Raw genomic sequence first — 19,954 nt, forward strand, 5'->3', positions numbered from 1 at the left:
AGTGGTGGCTGCGTATAGTGAATTAACTTTAATTTAAAATTAATCTGAATTTAGTCTATACATTTTGTGTGTACTCTGTGTGAAGGCCATTCCATCATTATAATATAATTTATATATTTCTTGTATATAGCATGCAAAAAGAGTCCAGTAAAATGTATAGGTATGGTATGCATTCAAGTTTCAAGTTTGTTTATTATTTGTCATAATAAAATACAGAATACTTGTATATGATGAAATGCTTGTTTCTGTATGAGCTCATGAGAGTGTGCTTCATACAGTAAAAAAAAGTAAGTAAAGGAATGTTCAGTCAATCAAATGAGTATAACAGTGAGGTACAATGCAGAAATGAAATGAGGTACAAAACTTAGGGGTAAGGTGCAAATGAGGTAGTCAAGAGTCAAGTCAAGAGTTTTATTTGTCACGGCATACAAGCATATAGTGAAATGTAGGTATGAATGTAGTGCAAATCTCTTTAATAATAGATCAATGAGTGATAAGGTGAGTGTTTGTTTAAAGTGCATGTGGATGTGTGTGCAGTGAGTGTAGATGATTGGTTGTTACATAGTGTCATTGTCATTGAGCATCCTGTAGCATTATAGTACATGCTATCATACAGAGCTAAGGGTTATGTGCAGGTGTGCAAGCACGTATACGAGGGGTTATGCAGGTATATTCAGACAAATATGAGTCTGAGGATAGGAGGGCAAACAGTCCATCATGATTCGGGTGAGATGTGTCCTGGACAATGCTGCGTGCCTTTCTCGGACACTGTTTGTTGTGGATAGACTCAATAGTAGGGAGTGGTGTACCGGTGATGTGTTGGGCGGTTTTTATATAATAATGTATAATTTTAATAAAGATAATCATTGCCTTTAATACAAATTGTGGTTTACTTTAATTACATTGCCTGGTATGATTAAAATACAGTATTCAAAAGTTAACCATATTAAAATCACTATCATCTAAAGAACTACAACACCCAAGAGATGCGCTTAAAAAGAAGTGGCAGGAGGAGTGGGATAGAGGAAATAAAGGTAGGCATTTTTACAATGCCCAGAGGGCAGTAGGGAAAATGAGAGATGTGGGCAGAGGTACGAGGGAAGAAGTTATTGTTTCAAGAATGAGATTTGGACACACTGGGCTAAATAGTACATTTAGGATAATGGGCAAACATGAGACTGGTAGGTGTGAGTATTGTAGTAGGCAGGAAACAGTGGAGCATGTGTTAGTGGAGTGTAGCAAATACAAACAAGAGAGACAGATCCTCAAAGAAAGGTTGGAGAGAGACCACATCAAGCTGGAGGTGAGGGAAGTGTTGCAACTGAGCTCAGGGAATGTGGGGTATAGGGCCATTTTAATTTTTTTTTAAATAGTACAGGTTTGAGTGGTAGGATATAGAGTAGACAATAGTAATTATCCCTTACATAATCCATCTAGATCCACACTCCATTTCAGTAGGTGGCGGTAATGCACCAAAACGTTAGTGCCAACCGCCAATAAAAATCTGAAGAAGAAGAAGAAGAAGAAGAAGAAGAAGAAGAAGAAGAAGAAGAAGAAGAAGAAGAGATACGCTAAAGAAGGTCCTCTACTGATGACGTACCTGTTACAACGACGAGGGAAAATTAAAACAGCGCTGCTGTGTCTTTCTACAGAGTATGCTAAATATTGCTACGAAGAGGTACATTTTTGGAACATTGAAACAAAGCCAAAGGCTTTAAGCAAACGTTTGTATTCTGGTAAGCCCATGGTATGAATGTATGGATAACTAACATTAACGTTACATCTTCATGGATTAACTGCCTGGCCGTCTGTATCGACAGCTACTGTACGTTAGTTAGCCTGGATGCAGGATTGATTGATTGAAAACTTTATTAACAGATTGCAGAATGGGTACAGTACAGCTCAATACAGACAATTGTTAAGGGGATGCAGACCAGAGAAAGACTTTCGTCTTGTTTACATCAGGGTCCCCCATTTTCAATTCATCATAACATATATGACATACATGACATGACATACAGATAGACAGTACTGCTACATCTATACATTTATGACATACCAGATTTGCAAATACAGTACTGTTTGTGATACGAAAAGAGTCCAGAAAAAAATAGTATATACATTTGACGTAGAAACTGTACATTGGAGGGGGGTGGGGAGGACTGTACATTGGAGGTGGTTGGGTGGGTGGGGGGGGGGGGAGTTTGGTATAGGAGGGGTGGGGACACTGTACAACTGTACAAGCAAAACTGTACATTGGAATATTGACAAGACCATACTTGGTAATTTACTGTACATTGGAGGGGGTTGTGTTAGGACATTTACAGGGGCCAGTTTCGAATTGCAGTCTCCCGTAGGTGTTTTTTGAGTGTTTTTGAAAGTGGGTAGTGATTCACATTCCTTTACAGCTTTGGGTAGGGCGTTCCACATTGATGTGGCATAATTGCGAAACGTGTTTAGTCCCTTGTTTGAGCCGAATCTGGGTTTAACATGATTTGTGGAGCTCCATCTGGTGTTGTGATCGTGGTATTCACTGACCTTTGGGAAGTATTTTGACATGTACATGGGTACCTTGGTCGTGTAGTGTATCTTGTAGACCAGGCCCATTGCAAGTTGCTGTACTCCTAGGTTGTCAAAGTGGGCAGGGGTGAGGTGGGTTCTAGGAGTAAGGTCAAGCAGTAGTCTGACCAGTTTGTTTTGAGATGTTTGTAATTTTGTTTTTAGCGCCTTTGAGGTGCTTTGGTACCATGAGGTGCAAGCATAGTCGTAGTACCCTTGAATCAGTGCTCCTGCCAGAGTCTTCAGGGTTTTCTTTTTTACCTGTGTGGAGATCCGGTACAAGAATCGAGTTCGTTGGTTGACTTTTTTTATTACATTGGATGCCATTTTGTCACAGGAAAGATTTGCCTCTAGGATGGAACCTAGGTAGGTAATATCTTCTTTCCTTGTGACAATATTGTCACCCACTGTAACTGAGAAGCCGTCGGTCTTGCTGAGTTTATTTGAACCGAAGAGAATGGACTCTGTTTTGCCCATGTGTAATGATAGTTTGTTATCAGCGAGCCATATGCAGATTTTGCCTAGTTCTGATCTGAGGGTTTTTTCAACCTGTAACTTGTTCTTGTCAGAGACCAGCAGGGCTGAGTCGTCCGCAAACAGGAACAAGTTGCAGTCACAAGCTGACGACATGTCATTTGCATAAATTAGGAACAGTAGCGGACCTAGTATGCTTCCTTGTGGAACACCACAGCTTACTGTGAGGGGGGGGGATAGGGTACCGTTTACCTTACCTCCACCATCTGCTCTCTCCCCTCCAGGTAGGATTGCATCCAGCTCACTGATAGACTATCAAAACCAATTGCTTTTAGCTTGTCAATCAGAATGGTGTGATTGACAGTGTCGAAGGCCTTTTGTAGGTCCAGCATGACCATGCCGCAGTATTTGCCCGTGTCCACCTCTTGTTTGATGTGGTCGTTTAAATAGAGAAGGCATGTGTCAGTGGAGTGGGATGTTCTGAAGCCAGATTGGAATTCGTAAATTAGATTTTTTTCCGCGAGGTATTTTTCGACCTGTTCGTATACAATATTTTCCATGACTTTTGAGATGGAGGTGAAGATAGAAACAGGGCGGTAGTTGCCTGGGTTTAATTTACTGCCTTTTTTGTGCAGGGGTGTTACTCTCGCAATTTTGAAGTCCTTGGGGACGTGTCCCTGTTTTATGGAGAGGTTTATTATGTGTGTGATGATGACTGGGGTGATGGCGGCTGCTGAGTCTCTGAGGAATTTGGAGGGGATGTTGTCATGGCCAGTGGCCTTGTTAGGTTGGAGGGCGCTCAGTTTTTTGAGTACCTCATCTGTTGTTACCATTTCCAGTTTGAAGTCGTCTTTGTGGACCCCTAGGTTCTTGTAGTATGCTACTATGTGTTCTACCCCATAATGCCCTGAGTGGGAGGGTAGTTTGTTTACCAGTGTTGTGGCTATGTTTGTGAAGAAACTGTTTAAGTAATTGGCTACATCCAGCTTGTCTGTGATGAGCGTGTTGTCCGTCTTTATGTTTATGTTTGAGAATCTGGTTTTAAGTTTTTTACTGCAGCCTAGTTGGTTATTGAGTAATTTCCAAAGTTCACATGGTTTGTTTTTGTTTTCCTCGGTTTTGTCATTGATGAATTATTTTTTTGTGCTGTTTTGATCATGGAGTTTACGTCATTTCTTTTAGTCTGTTTCTTTCCAGTTTGAGTTCAGTCACGTGGGCTTGGAGTTCACTGCTTGTGCTTATGGTAAGCTTTGACTGACTTTTACGAAACTCAGAGCATTTTTTATCTCTGGTTTTCATAGCGGTCAGTATTTCAGTGTGCATCCACGGCTCAGCGCGATTTCTTACCCTGGTGGTTCTTAGGAGGGCCATGTTGTTTAGTATCGTTGTAAATTTGGTTTTGAAACCAAGCCATGTTTCTTCAACCTACCAGTGTACCATTGAGCTCATCTGACCAGTCCAGACTCTCCAGTTCAAGGTTAAAGGCCTCGCTAGAGTAGGTTTTGAGGTCTCTAGATGTGACTGTTTTGTGACAGCCAGCCTTTTGTTTTAGCTTTTTGTGGGTACAGAATATCATATAATGATCACTTAACCCGCATGCTATAACCCCTTTATTGGAGATCTTGGACTTGTCAGAGGTCAGGATGAGGTCAATGGTAGTCTGAGTTGACTCACCCGTGTGGGTTGGGTGATTAGCTGGCTGAGGCCGTGCAGATCACAAAACCTATTGTAGAATTTGAAGACGGTGCATCTTTTTGTTGCATATCCGTGTTCCAATCCAAGGACTGTTGGGTAACGTCATCTTAACTTGACGTGGGCGTTTTCTAACGTTACATTAAACTACACATTTAATTTCAAACCTTTATTTAAACTCGAAAGGCAACTGAGGTTTCCCTCATTTACAGTCATGTAGAGTGTACTGTACATACATAAATAAGCAAAACAGTAATATACCATCACACAGCGTATATTTAACACAGCATATTAAATCATAACAATAAGACAACACGGCGAGACAAAAGTAAGGACAACAAATTAATTAAAACATTTGCAACTTGATTGACAAAGGTAGGAGTTCAAGGTTTTAAATTCTGCAACGGGATAACCTCAAGCTTTGATATGATGTGATATTTTCATTTATAATGCGCCTCCCCAGCCAATTTTTACATACAAAATGCAGATTTACCCTGTTCCGAGCATAGACCAAATACCTATATTTTTAAACCCCTGACCTCCTTGTTTATAGCTAACCGTAACGTTATCTGTAAAATATGGATAATATTCCTCTGACATCTGTTTAATACTCTGCATAATGTTCTTGTTCACAATAGACAAGACCACGACTTGCCAACGACAATGCAGAGGATCTCCCGGTTGAAACGTGAGCTTCAGATGCTGAGCACCGAACCGCCTCCTGGGATCACGTGCTGGCAAACGGAGGGGCAGATGGACGACCTCAGGGCACGTAAGTATTCTCTGTTCAGGATGTAAAGAAACTGTAAGTGGTATTTTTTTGTTCAAATAAGTGTGAAGTAGCTCTGAGTCTACATTACAACAGCCATCACTGATGGTGTTTGGTCAGTAACACTGGTCTCTCCACCCAGCTCTGCAGTAAACACAATGCATTTCCTGGTATCCCTTCCCATTTTATCCAATCAGGAGAGAGAACCCTAGATATTTTTACTTATTTCAAGAAAATCTTGCCAAGCTAAATTTGCTTAATGCACTTGTAGATTATGTTTCTTGTTTCATGCACACATTTGTTTAAAACTAGTTTTTATTTCTTCTTTTTGTCAGACCATTTTTGCAGTGTGGTGTTCTCTCTCCTGATTGGATAAAGTGGGAACGCGTGAATGTATTTTCTGTTTACTGCAGAGCGGAGGGACTGGGAGACCCATGTTACTGACCAGACACTCCTCTGTACTCCTCCTGGTGACATGTTATTCACAATTTGTGAGTCGCTTTGAATAAAAGTCAGCTATATGACTAAATTGTAAATTGAGATGGCTGGTTCTTGCCATCGATTCACAGCGGTGCCGGCCGGGAGGGGCCATTTTAAATCAATTTGCAAACTCTGGCAGCCCCTTAAACAAGCGCACCTGCTGTAAACTTGCTTTCGACGTCAACATTTGCTGTATCGTTTGTCCATTAAAGTGTGTAAATAAACCCTTCTTGGTTTGCAGAGATAGTTGGTGGGGTATGCACTCCATTTGAGGGTGGAGTCTTCTCCTTGGAGATCAAGGTCCCAGAGAGGTACGTATTTTATTGTCACAGCTTTTAAAAAATGTAAATACATTCAGAAAAACGTGAGAAGATGGCGGCTGAGTGGCGCAGTGGGCAAGGCGCTCGCCACTAATGCAGGAGATGCTGGTATCGAGCCCAGCTCTCGGCGTTGCTACCGGCTTGGCCAGTCGTCATACTAACACAATTGGCAGTGTTAGATGGTGGGAAAGCCGGTGGCTGGGGATTGGACGTTGTGGACAGCGACTCCTACAGGTCGGTTGGTGCGCCTGTACAGCAGAATCAGGAAGTATCGGGGGCAGCGTGAGCCTCCCACGCGCTACTCCTCGCCACTGAGAGATTGCGCTGTTCAGGTGAAAAGATGCGACAGCTGCCTCCTCGTGTACCGGAGGGGACACGTGATGCAAGGCTTGGTCCTCACTGCAGCCGACCAGTGGGAGGCATCGTCTAGCAACGTTTGAGACAGGGGAGGGGAGAATTGAAGGGGGAATTGGCGAGGCGAAATTGGGATGGGAGAAAAATAAGGAGAAAAAGTGGATAAAAAAAAGAAAAACGTGAGAAGCTCCTCAACCATAGTAGATTTGTAGACGACAATATACAATTTTCTATACAAACTATACAAAACAAGATAAAAACTCATGTGATAATTCAGAGTCTATCCGTCAGTAGTCTGTTTTATCCCCGGTGGAAGTATCTGTTCTCTCGGATGTGGACCTGAGACTGCGGTACCGTCTGCCAGACGGCATGAGCTCAAACAGTTTGTGGTTTGGGTGGGTGGGGTCTTTCAGGATCCTGTGTGCCTTGCTGACGCACTGCTCTGTGAATATAGTGTCTATGGTGGGTAGTTTGCATCCGCAGATCTTTTCAGCCACCCGCACTACTCTCTCCAGTGCTTGGCGGTCGTTCGTATACTCTGTGTCCCGTCAGTATACTCTGTGTGTTCCGTCAGTATACTCTGTGTGTCCCGTCAGTATACCCTGTTCAGTCAGTATACTCTGTGTGTTCAGTCAGTATACTCTGTGTGTTCAGTCAGTATACTCTGTGTTCAGTCAGTATACTCTCTGTGTTCAGTCAGTATACTCTCTGTGTTCAGTCAGTATACTCTGTGTTCAGTCAGTATACTCCTGTGTGTTCAGTCAGTACTCTGTGTGTTCAGTCAGTATACTCTGTGTGTTCAGTCAGTATACTACTCTCTGTGTTCAGTCAATATACTCTTTGTGTTCAGTCAGTATACTCTTGTGTGTTGAGTCGGTATACTCTGTGTTCAGTCAGTATACTCTGTGTTCAGTCAGTATACTCTGTGTTCAGTCAGTATACTCTGTGTGTCCCGTCAGTATACTCTGTGTGTCCCGTCAGTATACTCTGTGTCCCGTCAGTATACTCTGTGTTCAGTCAGTATACTCTGTGTTCAGTCAGTATACTCTGTGTGTTCAGTCGGTATACTCTCTGTGTTCAGTCAGTATACTATGTGTGTTCAGTCAGTATACTCTGTGTTCAGTCAGTATACTCTGTGTTCAGTCAGTATACTCTGTGTGTTCAGTCAGTATACTCTGTGTGTTCAGTCAGTATACTCTGTGTGTTCAGTCAGTATACTCTGTGTGTTCAGTCAGTATACTCTCTGTGGTGCCTCTGGTGTGATCATGCTTCTGTAGCACCACAGAGAGTATACTGATGGGATGCATAGCTGTGTGAGGGATAGTGTTATACCTCACTGACTACTAGGTGCTGCTCCCCTGTCACACTAAATTAACGCCTGCTTGTTATGTAAAACGGATCAACTAACCCTTCCTTCCTACCAGGTATCCCTTTGAACCTCCTAAAATGCGCTTCTTGACTCCCATCTACCACCCTAACATTGACAACGCTGGACGCATCTGCCATGATGCTCTCAAACTCCCACCCAAGGTATTGTTAAGATTTAGTTGACTTTCAATTGCTGTTACTTATCCTGTCTTCCTTCAGGATAGGACTCTGGGTTCTGTTTCAAGTTTGTTTATTATTAGTCACAACAAAATACAGAATACTTTATGATGAAATTAGGGATGCTCGATATTGGCTTTTTTACCGATATACCGATATTGTCCAACTCCGATACCGATATTAACCAATATCAACCGATACCGATATATGCAGGGTTTCCCCTGCCAAAAAACTGAATAATTTCAGGTAATTAACATTACATATGTCTTGTTGTGGAATTAACATAACATTATGCATACTTTTGACAATAAATAAAATCAGAATTTGTTCTTACTTGCTTGCCTGGGTAAATAAAGGTTATAGAAATGTAAAAGAAAAAAAAAGAAAAAAAGAAAATTTGAAAACCGATACAGATATTTTCCGATATCACATTTTAATGCCAATATCGGCCGATAATATCGGACATCCCTAGATGAAATGCTTGTTTCTGTATGAGCCCCTGAGAGTGTGCTACATACAGTACAAATAAAGTAAGTAAAAAAGGTCATTAACACATTGAGGACCGGCCGGCGCCGTCTAATATGTGGCTGGAGGACAAAGCTTTGTAAACAAACCGATCTCCTTTTGGATAGCTATATCTATACTTTATAGTATTGCTATCTGTCCATTCTCATTGTCACTTGAGTGCATAAACCGTGCCTTCATAATGGCTTAAAGAAAAAAAAAATCCATCGGTTGGTTGTCATTTTATAGCGCCGTGAATATAAGGTTTATCGCACTTTTCGTCTCATATATTTTCGGGAAAGCTAGTTATAGGGCTAAAGGCTAATAACGTTATATTGAACGGCATTTCTGTTGTATATATACGAATGAAATAAAACAAACTGCTTATCATCCGGACTATTCCAGAGCATCTATGGATGAAATGGGGGCGGCGGGGGACGCCGATTAGTATTATTGATTAGCAATAGAGTGTCCGTGCAAGTAGCCACATTCACAGATCGATTGCTTGCGTTTTACAACAAGCTCCAATCCGGCTATAATTTGGGTGAAGAGGGTCCTACCGTCAGCCCATGTGATTCGGTTATTAATATGGAATAAAACAATAACAACTTGCCACGAGTTAACTCGTGGCTCTGGTCCTCAACGCATGGCACCGAAACCCGAGTTAACTTGTGGTTGGGTGGCAAAGTGTTAAGAAGTAAGTAAAAAGTAAGTATAGTCAATATACATATATACAATACAGAGTAAAATGAGGAACAGTGAGGTACAATGCAGAGGTACAAAACTTAGTGTAGGGTGCAAATGAGGTATGAATGTAGGGCAAATCTCTTTAATAATAGATAAATATAAAGTGTGTTAAAGTGTCTAAAGTGAGTGGTAAGGTGAGTGTGGATGTGTGTGCAGTGAGTGTAGATGATGTGTTGTTACATAGTGTAATTGTCATTGAGCATCCTGATGGCCTGGGGATAGAAGCTCCTTCTGAGTCTCTTTGTACTGGCCATGAGACTCCGGTAGCGCTTGCCTGACCGCAGCAGTTCAAAGAGGCAGTTTGGGTGACTAGAGTCTTTGATTATTCTCTTAGCCTTGGCCCTGCAACGCTTGTTATAAATGTCCTGGAGAGTGGGAAGCCCACCTCCAATTGTGCGTTCGGCTGAACGGGCCACTCTCTGTAGTCTGCTGCGGTCTTGTGCGGTGGCAGCAGTGCTATTCCCAAACCAGGAGGTGATGTTACCAGCCAGGATGCTCTCTATTGTGCATGAGTAGAAGTTCTTGAGGATCTTCTGACTCACTTTGAACTTCCTTAGGCGCCTAAGGAAGTAGAGGCGTTGCCGTGCCTTCTTCACTACACTGTCAATGTGTGTGGTCCATGTCAAGTCCTCGGATATGTGGACTCCGAGGTACTTAAACTGTTCACTCTCTCGACCGGTGCCCTGTCGATGCTGAGGGATGCTAGTCCCTCACCCCTGATTCCTAAAGTCCACAATCATCTCTTTCATTTAGCTGATATTCAGGGAGAGGCTGTTCTCCCGATACCATCGCGCCAGGTTCTCTACCTCAGTGGTTCTCAAACTACGGGTCGCGACCCAAATTGGGGTCGCGGGTAGACAGTGTGCGCATTGGAAAGTAAAAACAAATTAAATAAATGTACTGTTCTGGCAACATATTTTGGCTAACTATGCCTTGTTTTATAAATGTGTATTGATAACATAGTGCTGTAATTACATTTTCTAATAAATATGCATGATCAAGTTCAACAATGTGTGCTTTTATTTTGATATTCCTTAATTCCACGTTGAAATTACGTGATACATTAAGTGTGGGGTCCCCAAAAAAAAATCATAAATAAAATGGGGTCACGGTATGAAAAAGTTTGAGAACCCCTGCTCTACCTCTTCCAGGTAGGCCCTCTCGTCGCTTGCAGAGATCAGGCCCACCACGACTGTGTTGTCAGCAAACTTGATAATTGTGTTGTTGTTCCGCTGTGCCACACAGTCATGTGTGTACAGCGAGTAGAGGAGGGGGCTCAGAACACAACACAGTGTGTTGAGAGTGATGGATGAGGAGGTGCAGTTGCCTGCTCTCACCACCTGGGGTCTTCCTGTCCAAGGAAGTCCAAGACCCACTGGCAGAGGTCATAGTTCAAGCCCAGGTCCCTGAGCTTGGCTACGAGTTTGGAGGGGACTATGGTATTGAATGCTGACTTGTAGTCGATGAATAGCATTCTCACATAGTTCCCCTGCCTTTTTTCCAGGTGTGATGCTGCTGTGTGCAGCACATGGGCTATGGCGTCCTCTGTGGACCTGTTGGGGCGATATGCAAATTGCAGGGGGTCCAAGGTGTTGGGGAGGGAGGAACAGATGTAGCCCTTCACTAGCTTCTCAAAGCACTTTATGGCTATGGAGGTGAGAGCTACAGGGCGATAGTCGTTGAGGCAAGCGGGCGTGGATTCTGGTACAGGGATAATGGTGGACAGGTGGGGATGACAGACTGTTCTAAGGACAGGTTAAATATGTCAGTGAATACCGGGGACAGTTGGTCGGCACAGACTGTTAGGACGCGGCCGGGGATACCGTCCGGCCTTGCTGCCTTCCTGATATTCACTTTCTTAAAGGTCCTCCTCACCTCATGTTCTGTTATCCTGAAGACTGAGTCTCCACCGGCAGTGCCAGTGGCTCCCCTCTCTATTGCAGTGGTCTGTAGGCTGATGTTGTTATTCACAGCCTCAAACCTTGCATAGAAGGTATTTAGCTCATTTGCCAGGGAGATATCATTGTTCAGCTTGGGGGAGGTGCCTTTGTAATCTGTCATTGTTTTGAGGCCCTGCCACATGCCTCTGGAATCAGCCTGTTCAAATTGAAGTTCCACCTTATCCCTGTATCGCCTTTTTGCCTCTATACTGTCCTCCTTACATTGTATTTCGCCACCTTGTGCTCGTTCATGTTGCCCGTCACAAGCCCAGTGTTGTAGGCTGAGGTGTGCGCTTTCAGAGCCTCACAGACAGATTTATCTACCCAGGGCTTTTGGTTTGGGAAAACGAATTGTGGTGTCGTTGGATATTGTGAAATAAAATAACTTGAAGGAAATCTCCCCTTGAGATAATAGACACACAGGCTCCCGGTATTCTCTTTTATAACATGTTTATTGCCATAAACAGCCAAATGGTTACAATTAGGTTGCTCTCAGTTTCTCTGTGTGAGCTGAGTGAAGACCGAAGAAGAAGACCGAAGTAGCCCTCTCTCCTCCAAGCTGAAATACCGGAGTGGAATCCCTCTCCTCCAATACCAAAGACACTCGGATCCTCTCTCTCCCTGGCATAATATGACCATTTGTTATCACCCTCTCCTTACTTATGGCGCCTTTCCACTGCATGGTACCTACTCGACTTGACTCTACTCTGCCTTTTCTGTTTTCCATTGCCGAAATTTGCGGATGGGGTACTTTTCTTTTTGTACCTGCTCTGTCGAGGTTCCAAGCGGGTAGAACAGGGACTAAAAAGTGACCCGAAACACTGATTGGTCAGAAGAGAGAATCACAGCGGTACCAGGTACCAAAAGTGAGTCGAGTCGAGTAGGTACCATGCAGTGGAAAAGCTGCATTATCTCCCTTTCTGGCGCCTTAAAAGTTCAACAGGTCCTCCTAGATTTGTTTCCCCCGCGAGAGTCGCCATCTGGATACCTAGTCTAGCTAACTAAAATGTTGTCACATGATGTAATATCAGGTCAGAAATAAGAATAGACTGTTCTTTTCATATCAACTTTCTCTCGGCTTAAGGTCCAAGTGAACTTAGACCTATATAATTGTCTTAAATGTTTTTTTCCTTCTAAGAAATCTTCTAATCTTTGTATCTTCTAATGCTACCCAAATACCTACAGTATCCATCAAATGCATACGACAGACAATTAAAACATTTTCTTTAACCCGGTGCTATTTGTTATGTATCGTTGAGGAAAACAACTGTTGTCTTAATGTCATCGTTGACTTGAATGATGCAACCTGCTCTGTGTTCTTTAGGGCGCCTGGAGACCATCCCTCAACATCTCCACAGTCCTCTCCTCCATACAGCTGCTGATGGCTGAACCCAACCCAGACGACCCACTCATGGCTGATATAGTGAGTTGTACATATTTCAATTAGTTATTTACTGTATGTCTACTAGGGCTGAACTTCGAATTTCTTTTGGAATTAGAAGCTTCGGGGGCCGAGATTCGATTTTAATTCGAAGCTTTGAGATAAAAAAAATTAAATAAAAAAAATTAATTATTTTATTATAATTTTTTATTTTTTTTTTATGTTGTGGGACTTTGTTCAACTTTGTCAGTGCTGTAAAGTTTAAATCTTAGACAAACAAAACACTTTGCTTTCATGAAATATTGTAAGCCGTCATTTGAGGCTTTATAAAAGCAGCACAATGAACACAAATCTGTCAGTGCCGAGTCCGACCTCATCTTAAATAACAAACGCTTGTTGCTTGTTGTAGTTAACAAAGAGAGGCAGAGTTGATTTATATATATATATATATATATATTTCTTTTAATAATCAAATTTTATTTTCATATTCGAATCCCATGCCCATCGAACGAAGCTTTGAAGTATTTAAGACGGCCCTAATGTCTACATAGAGAAAATAAAATCTGCAAAGGACTAAAAACCGATGCACGACACGTCATGGACATAATGGTATTCTTATATTAAAAAACACACACACACATGCAAGACTTGCATTAGGGCTGTAATTATTGGCCCAAAGAAATACATCCGTTCGAACCTTTTGAATTTAATTATAGCTGCTAGCTGGCCAATATTATGATTATCTATACAGAAATGCATATATCAAGAGAACAGAGTGGGAAATCCTTAAAAATCAAACGCACACATCCTTCACAGTTCATACCTGCAAACTAGTCACCTTTAAGGATCCCAAATTAGGGCACTAAGGGATTAGGAAAATGTGGGCTTTTTGGTTTTGTGCCAATTCATACTGATTTTTTTTGTGTGAACACAAATAATTAACGTTTTGCGAAGACGGGTGGACGTTTGCTCGACCAGGAGTAACGGCACACTTTCTGATTGCAGTCATCCGAGTTCAAATACAACAAACAGCTGTACCTGGAGAAGGCCAGGAAGTGGACAGAGGAACACGCCCTTCAGAGGAACACGGTGAGCTCCCTGAGGCAGATATTCGACACTGAAGGTGTCTAGAACAACAACGTAGTAACGTCTTCTAACCACAGGGTGGTGCTGTGGCTCCATCTAGTTATGTGGTGATCTTTTGTGTCCACTGGGGATGTTGATTATCCGCTTATTTAATGTAATTATGGGACATTGCCTTGGTGTTGTGAACTGGCTTGAGATTATACTCATCACATTGTCTCAGTCCACCCTTAACACTTTCAGAGCCCAAGCTTAATCTTGATTTACCGCTTGAATGCCCACCATCCACTTCAATGTTAGTGTTAATAACGCCTAATCTATGTTTTAAATTATGGCTATGTGTCTAATCTGCCTGTCGCTTATCAATGACTCGTTTTCCAGTCAACATTGTCGAAGCGGATTGTTTTTTTATCGGTTCATTTTCGTTTGATAGCATTTTGAAAAGCCCTCGTTTTCAAGGAAAATATAAATATTCCATGATAATCGCCCTTTACTGGAATATTCTAGAATACACAAAAACTTTGCCATTTTTCGGCCTATTTATGAATCGTTTTCAAATAAACGCTAGATTATCAATAGTATATGTGTACATATGCATGCTATATAGGCGATCTGAAAAATCGATTCTCTGATTTCTCTGATTTCCTCAAAGCGATCGCCCACACACACACACACACACACACACATACATAGGGCGAACGCTGAGATCTCAGCGAATACAACTCTGATTATCCCAAGACTTGTAAAATAGATTCCTTACCTCAGATCAGATGTTCTCCAAAAAGATCATTCCAATTCCTGATCGCCATTCCAAAAATCGATCGCTTTTATTGATCCAACGCTACATACTGTACATATGTATTCCACGCTGTTCTGAGGCTCCACAATGAATCCGATCGGCTCGGATTACATGCCTGAGAAGTAAAATGTGGATTCCGGATTTTTCTTTTCTCATCCATTTTCATTGAGTCCATTACCATCTGGGAGACGATAGGGTGCGGTTTTTTCATATCTGAGCAGGGGGCAAAACTAGAGCCCGCCAAGCGCCATTGGCGGTCAGTTTTTACGTTTGGCGACTACCACTGAGAGGTCTGTCCGCCATGTGGCGGGCAATCAAATAGTCATGTGAAAACCGAAAATCATGATCAAATTCTTAGCGGAGTTCTCACTCGCTGTCTCAGCATTGCTGCGCCTACCCCTCCCGCACCTGTTTCTGTATATTGCATGTAAACAGAGGCTATTGCCTCGGACAGTCACCGTGACGTTAGTCTAGTCAGTAGGACCTTCGTGAGATAACGTTAGCTACCGTTACAAAATGACCCAGTCAACTATTCACTTAGTTTAATACATGAGGCATTGTGTAACGTTATCCAGCCGGCTAGCTACTGATAGCTCCCGACATCAACAAATGCTCCAGCAATAGTCCAGTGCATAATACCTCCGTTGGCTAGGTAGCTCATTTTAGCTCACTAGTCACTACGAAATGTCCCAGTAAACTAAATAGTGAACTGAGGCGTTGTCCCAACGCCATCCAGCAGTAGCTACAGATAGCTCCTGACATCAATGTCATACAACATGCGTATTCGAGCCCCTGGCTTACATCGCATGAGGGCTGCTGAATAGGGTCCAGCTGCAGCACAGGAGAATCCTTGCATGCTGAATGTAGAGTTAAGGACCAGCTGCAGCGCCGGAGAATCCTTGCATAGCTGGAGGCCACTCGAGTATACACACAGACAGTGGAGCTGTTTGCAGACAGCGAGGTGGCGATGTCTCGCAGATAACACAATCACAAGTATGATTATATAATATATATATTTTATTAAAAATGAAATTTGGCGGATAAGAAATATGCTTGGCGGGTAGATTTTTCTCATCTACCCGCCACTGGCCGGTGAGTCAAAAAGTTTATTTCGTGCCCTGCATCTGAGCTCCTACAGGGGCTGCATACCAACGGGAGACTCGGTTGATGAAATATGAATTCAGATCGCTAATAAAACGATATTAAACGGTGTGGGCATTCAGGCATTGGGCTGATAAAACGTGATATGACGTTTTGGGCATTCAAAGTGTTAAAGCACAGTGCTTTTGGCTGTAAGAGACGTATAGCCAGAAATTATGTCATTGACTAAGATTGGGGATGATAGAAGGAGAAAACAAGATGAAGAGCCATAATGCAACGTGCAAAGCCTCTTAATTTTATGCATCTGGCACAAAGAAGCTTCTTGGATCTCTATACACCCTTCCTGGACTACAGATTCTTTTGCACAATCCTGCACTGTATCTTTATTATAATGTATACCCTACTACAATACTGCACAATTGTACTGTATCTTTTAGGGATGCCCCGATCGATCGGCCAGCGATCGGTATCGGCCGATATTCAGTATAAATATGAGATCGGTGAATTCCGATAATGCTTTATTTTCACCGATCGTGAAAACCGATCGATGACACGGAAAACATGGCCAGTGGCCTATGCTCCGCAGGGAGTGCAAAGGCTTAAGTCAAGTAAGTCAAGACACGGAAAACATGATCCAATTCTCTGCGGAGTTCTCACTCGCTCTTCTCTCACAGCCACACAGCTGCTGCTGCTGCACGTCTTGCCCCTCCTCCTCCTCCTTCTCCCCCTCCCAGACCCATGTCATGTCAACAAACCCTTATGGCAAGAGTCGAGTGGATGAGCACCTCAGAGCTCCTCTTTCAACATAACAAGCATTAAACAAAATGGCCCAGTCATCTATTCACTTTTGTTTAATACATGAGGCGTTGTCTAATGTTATCTAGCTACTGATCCTGATATCAACGTCTGATATCATCAGTTTGGCAGTCGGTTTCGCAAGTGCTGGCTAGCGTTGGCTAACTAGCTATCGCTCGTGAGCTAACGTTAGCTACCTAGCTAACGTTACTGTTTAAACAAAACTAAACAACTATTCACTTTAGTTTAATACATGATGCATTGTCTAACTGGCTAGCTACTGATGGCTCCTGATATCAACAAATGCGCATTTCAGTTTAAGAATGATAGGGATGCCCCGTGCCGATCGATCGGCCAGCATGAGACCTCCGTTAGCTAGGTAGCTAACGTTAGCTCACTGTTTTAAAGAAATGACCCAGTAAACTAAATAGTTCACTTTATTTTAATACATGATGCATTGTCTAACGTCATCTAGCCGGCTAGCAGTAGCTACAGATGGCTCCTGATATCAATGTCTTATAACATAATTGACATTATTCGTTTTTTGCAGCTGAACATTGGCTAATTAGCTATCATGCTTCATAACAACACTGCGAAGATGGCAATGCTGAATGTGATTTGACCAAAGCAGAGTATACACACAGACAGTGGAGCTGTTTGCAGATAGCGAGCATTTTGACTTGTTGCGTGGTGGCGATGTCTCGCAGATAATACAACTACAAGTATAATTATATAATATTTTATATAAACAATTTTTTTTATATATAATACAATTTTTTTTTAAATTATAAAACCAAAAACTATCGGTATCGGCCGATATGGCTCATAGACGATCAGTGATCGGTATCGGTGGCAAAAAAACGTGATCGGGACATCCCTAGTATCTTTATTATAATTTAGTGTTTATATCCTACTACAATACTGCACAATTGTACTGTATTTTTATTCTAATTTAGTGTATATACCCTACTACGATACTGCACAATTGTACTGTATCTTTATTATAATTTAGTGTATATACCCTACTACAATACTGCACAATTGTACTGTATGTTTATTATAATTTAGTGTTTATACCCTACTACAATACTGCACAATTGTACTGTATTTATTATAATATAGTGTATACTGTACCCTACTACAATACTGCACAATTGTACTGTATTTTTATTATAATGTAGTGTGTACTGTACCCTACTACAATTCTGCACAATTGTACAGCCCTGTCCTTAATTCTATTGTATTGTGTCATCGGCTTCCAGTGAATATTAATCTAAACACCATGCAAACTGAAGAAAATCACCACATTTATATAATTACAAAAATCATAATCTTTTACCATTTACATTTGGTATCAAGGTAAGAATGATAACTGTTAAGTGTAAGTGTTAATATGATTGTATGTAACTGCACTTTAACTGTTCCACAAGAGGACGCTATAGGCGTAAGGAGACGCAGCTATTGTAGCTGACGTCGGGTAGAAGGTATAAAAGGGAACGTTCCCTCCCCCTCTATCTCTTTCACTCTTACTCTCACGGAGAGTAGGTCTCATGGTACAAATGTGCATACGAAAATAAACCACGCCGGTTAAGGCTAAAGAGGACCTTGTCGTCATGAACAGTTATTGTTTTCTCCCCAGGTGACTCTGTCAACAATAACCCACATGTGGGGGTGACCGTGGCTCAGGAGGTAGCGCGGTCGTCTGGTAATCGGAAGGTTCCCAGTTAGATTCCGGCTCCTCCCGGCAGCGTGTTGAAGTGTCCTTGAGCAAGACACTTAATCCCTAATTGCTCCCGATGAACAGGTCGGCACCTTGCATGGTCGCCTCCACCGTCGGTGTGTGAATGGGTGAATGTGAGGCGTAATTGTAAAGAGCTTTGGATCAAATCTGCTATATTAATGCAGCCATTTACCATTTAGGTCAAAAAGACTGGTGTGGTTCTCTAACTCAGTGGTTCTCAAACTACGGGTCGGCACCCAAAGTGGGGTCGTGGGTAGGTGACAGTGCATTGGCAAGTATAAAAAAAATGTAATCATCAATATATATACAGTATATTTTTTTAATGTTCAGGCAACATATTTTGGTTAAATATGCCTTGTTTTATAAATGTGTATTGATAACAGTGCTGTAATTAAATGTTCTAATAAATATGCATGATCAAGTTCAACAACGTGTGCTTTTATTTTGATATTCCTTAATTCCACGTTGAAATTACGCGATACATTAAGTGTCGGGTCACCAAAATAAAGCCTAAATAAAATGGAGTTGTGGTATAAAAAAGTTTGAGAACCACTGTTGATACACTGTTGACATGAAGGAGGGGATTGTTTCACTGTATGAGGAGATGAAAAGTGATATACAGTAGGTGTGGCTGTATCTAAATGTGTGTGTCTGTATGCTTGTGTGTCTAGGGAGCGATGGGGAGTGAAAAGGAAAACACCCCGGACCAGTCCGTATCGTCCCGTAAAAGACGATCTGAAGAGCAGCAGACCGAGGAGAGGCCACAGGAAGCGAAGAGAGCCTCTATGTAAGGAAGGACCAACGCCTCACCTCAACCTCCTATAGTATTCTGCACTTTCCACCTTCACTTATTTGTGATTATGGTATAATGCATTTGTTGGGTCTATGTTATGCTCCACCTCCTATGGTCTGTTGTTTAAGCTATTTGATGTGTAGCAACGCCTGTTAACACTTAGTTTGTGTTTAAGTATTTTTAAACGCTCAGCTTCTTTCAAACTAAATACTTAAACAGGTTTTTGTAATAAAAAATGTACAGCAGCCAGCTAGCTCGCTAGTTGGACTATCTCACATTCGCTATTAATTAAAAACAAAACCATATGTTAACGTGGAAGCCCAGACATTTCAAGTGACCTTCGGAATGAATGCTTTTGTTTCTGGAAACGACGTTAGCCTGCTGCAACTCGCAAATATCTAGCTGTTAGCAATGACGGCAGCCAGCTAACATTAGCTCGTTAGTTTGATTACCTCACATTCGCTATTAACTAAAAACAAATGTGTTCATATGTTGGGGGGTGGGGATATAGCTGTATAGTAATGGAATAGTTCCCAGTGACATGTGTTTATAACAATCAATCTGCAAGTTGTTTGAAAGAGCATTGTATCGAGGAATACTGTTTTGTTTTCTACATGAAATAAAACATTAGCATTTTATCCAAATAATCAATTAATTGTTCCAATAAGCAATAGATTGATCGATTATCAAAATTATTAGTCGCAGCCCTATTTGTGATAGTAGATTTCTTTTATTGTTCTATTTTTCTAGTCCCAATTATTCAGTTTGTCTCTTTTATGTATGCATCTCTTTCCTCAGTGTTGAAATATGTACAGATTTATACATGTGTAATGCTGCTTATTATATCTCCTTGGTTAAAAATATTAAAGTATATTTG

The 19,954-nt window shown here is 41.8% G+C and overlaps 1 protein-coding gene across 2 annotated transcripts; it reads left to right on the plus strand.

The window, feature by feature from the left end:
* The first annotated feature begins 1,542 nt into the window (after positions 1-1,542).
* ube2t (ubiquitin-conjugating enzyme E2T (putative)) lies at positions 1,543-19,951 on the plus strand. Of its 2 annotated transcripts, none has more exons than XM_084332849.1 (7): positions 1,543-1,678; positions 5,364-5,497; positions 6,216-6,285; positions 8,073-8,178; positions 12,709-12,807; positions 13,771-13,854; positions 18,956-19,951. In XM_084332849.1, exons 1-7 carry the CDS (start codon positions 1,656-1,658, stop codon positions 19,073-19,075), a joined length of 636 nt encoding a protein of 211 aa, XP_084188975.1. In that variant the 5' UTR covers positions 1,543-1,655; the 3' UTR covers positions 19,076-19,951. The 2 variants fall into 2 exon arrangements, with proteins under 2 accessions (XP_084188975.1, XP_084188976.1); XM_084332850.1 differs by having other exon boundaries at positions 1,570-1,736.
* Positions 19,952-19,954: the final 3 nt, after the last annotated feature.

The sequence above is a fragment of the Notolepis coatsorum genome (assembly GCF_963971535.1).
Source record: "Notolepis coatsorum genome assembly, chromosome: 17".
Taxonomy (NCBI): Eukaryota; Metazoa; Chordata; class Actinopteri; order Aulopiformes; family Paralepididae; genus Notolepis; species Notolepis coatsorum.

What these genes read in the sequence shown, in the direction of transcription:
- ube2t (XM_084332849.1), top strand. Translation starts at nt 1,656, where the DNA reads ATGCTAAATATTGCTACGAAGAG. An exon ending in GAGATCAAGGTCCCAGAGAG is followed by an intron (nt 6,286 to 8,072) that starts GTACGTATTTTA and finishes CCTTCCTACCAG; the next exon opens with GTATCCCTTTGAACCTCCTA. An exon ending in ACGCCCTTCAGAGGAACACG is followed by an intron (nt 13,855 to 18,955) that starts GTGAGCTCCCTG and finishes TTGTGTGTCTAG; the next exon opens with GGAGCGATGGGGAGTGAAAA.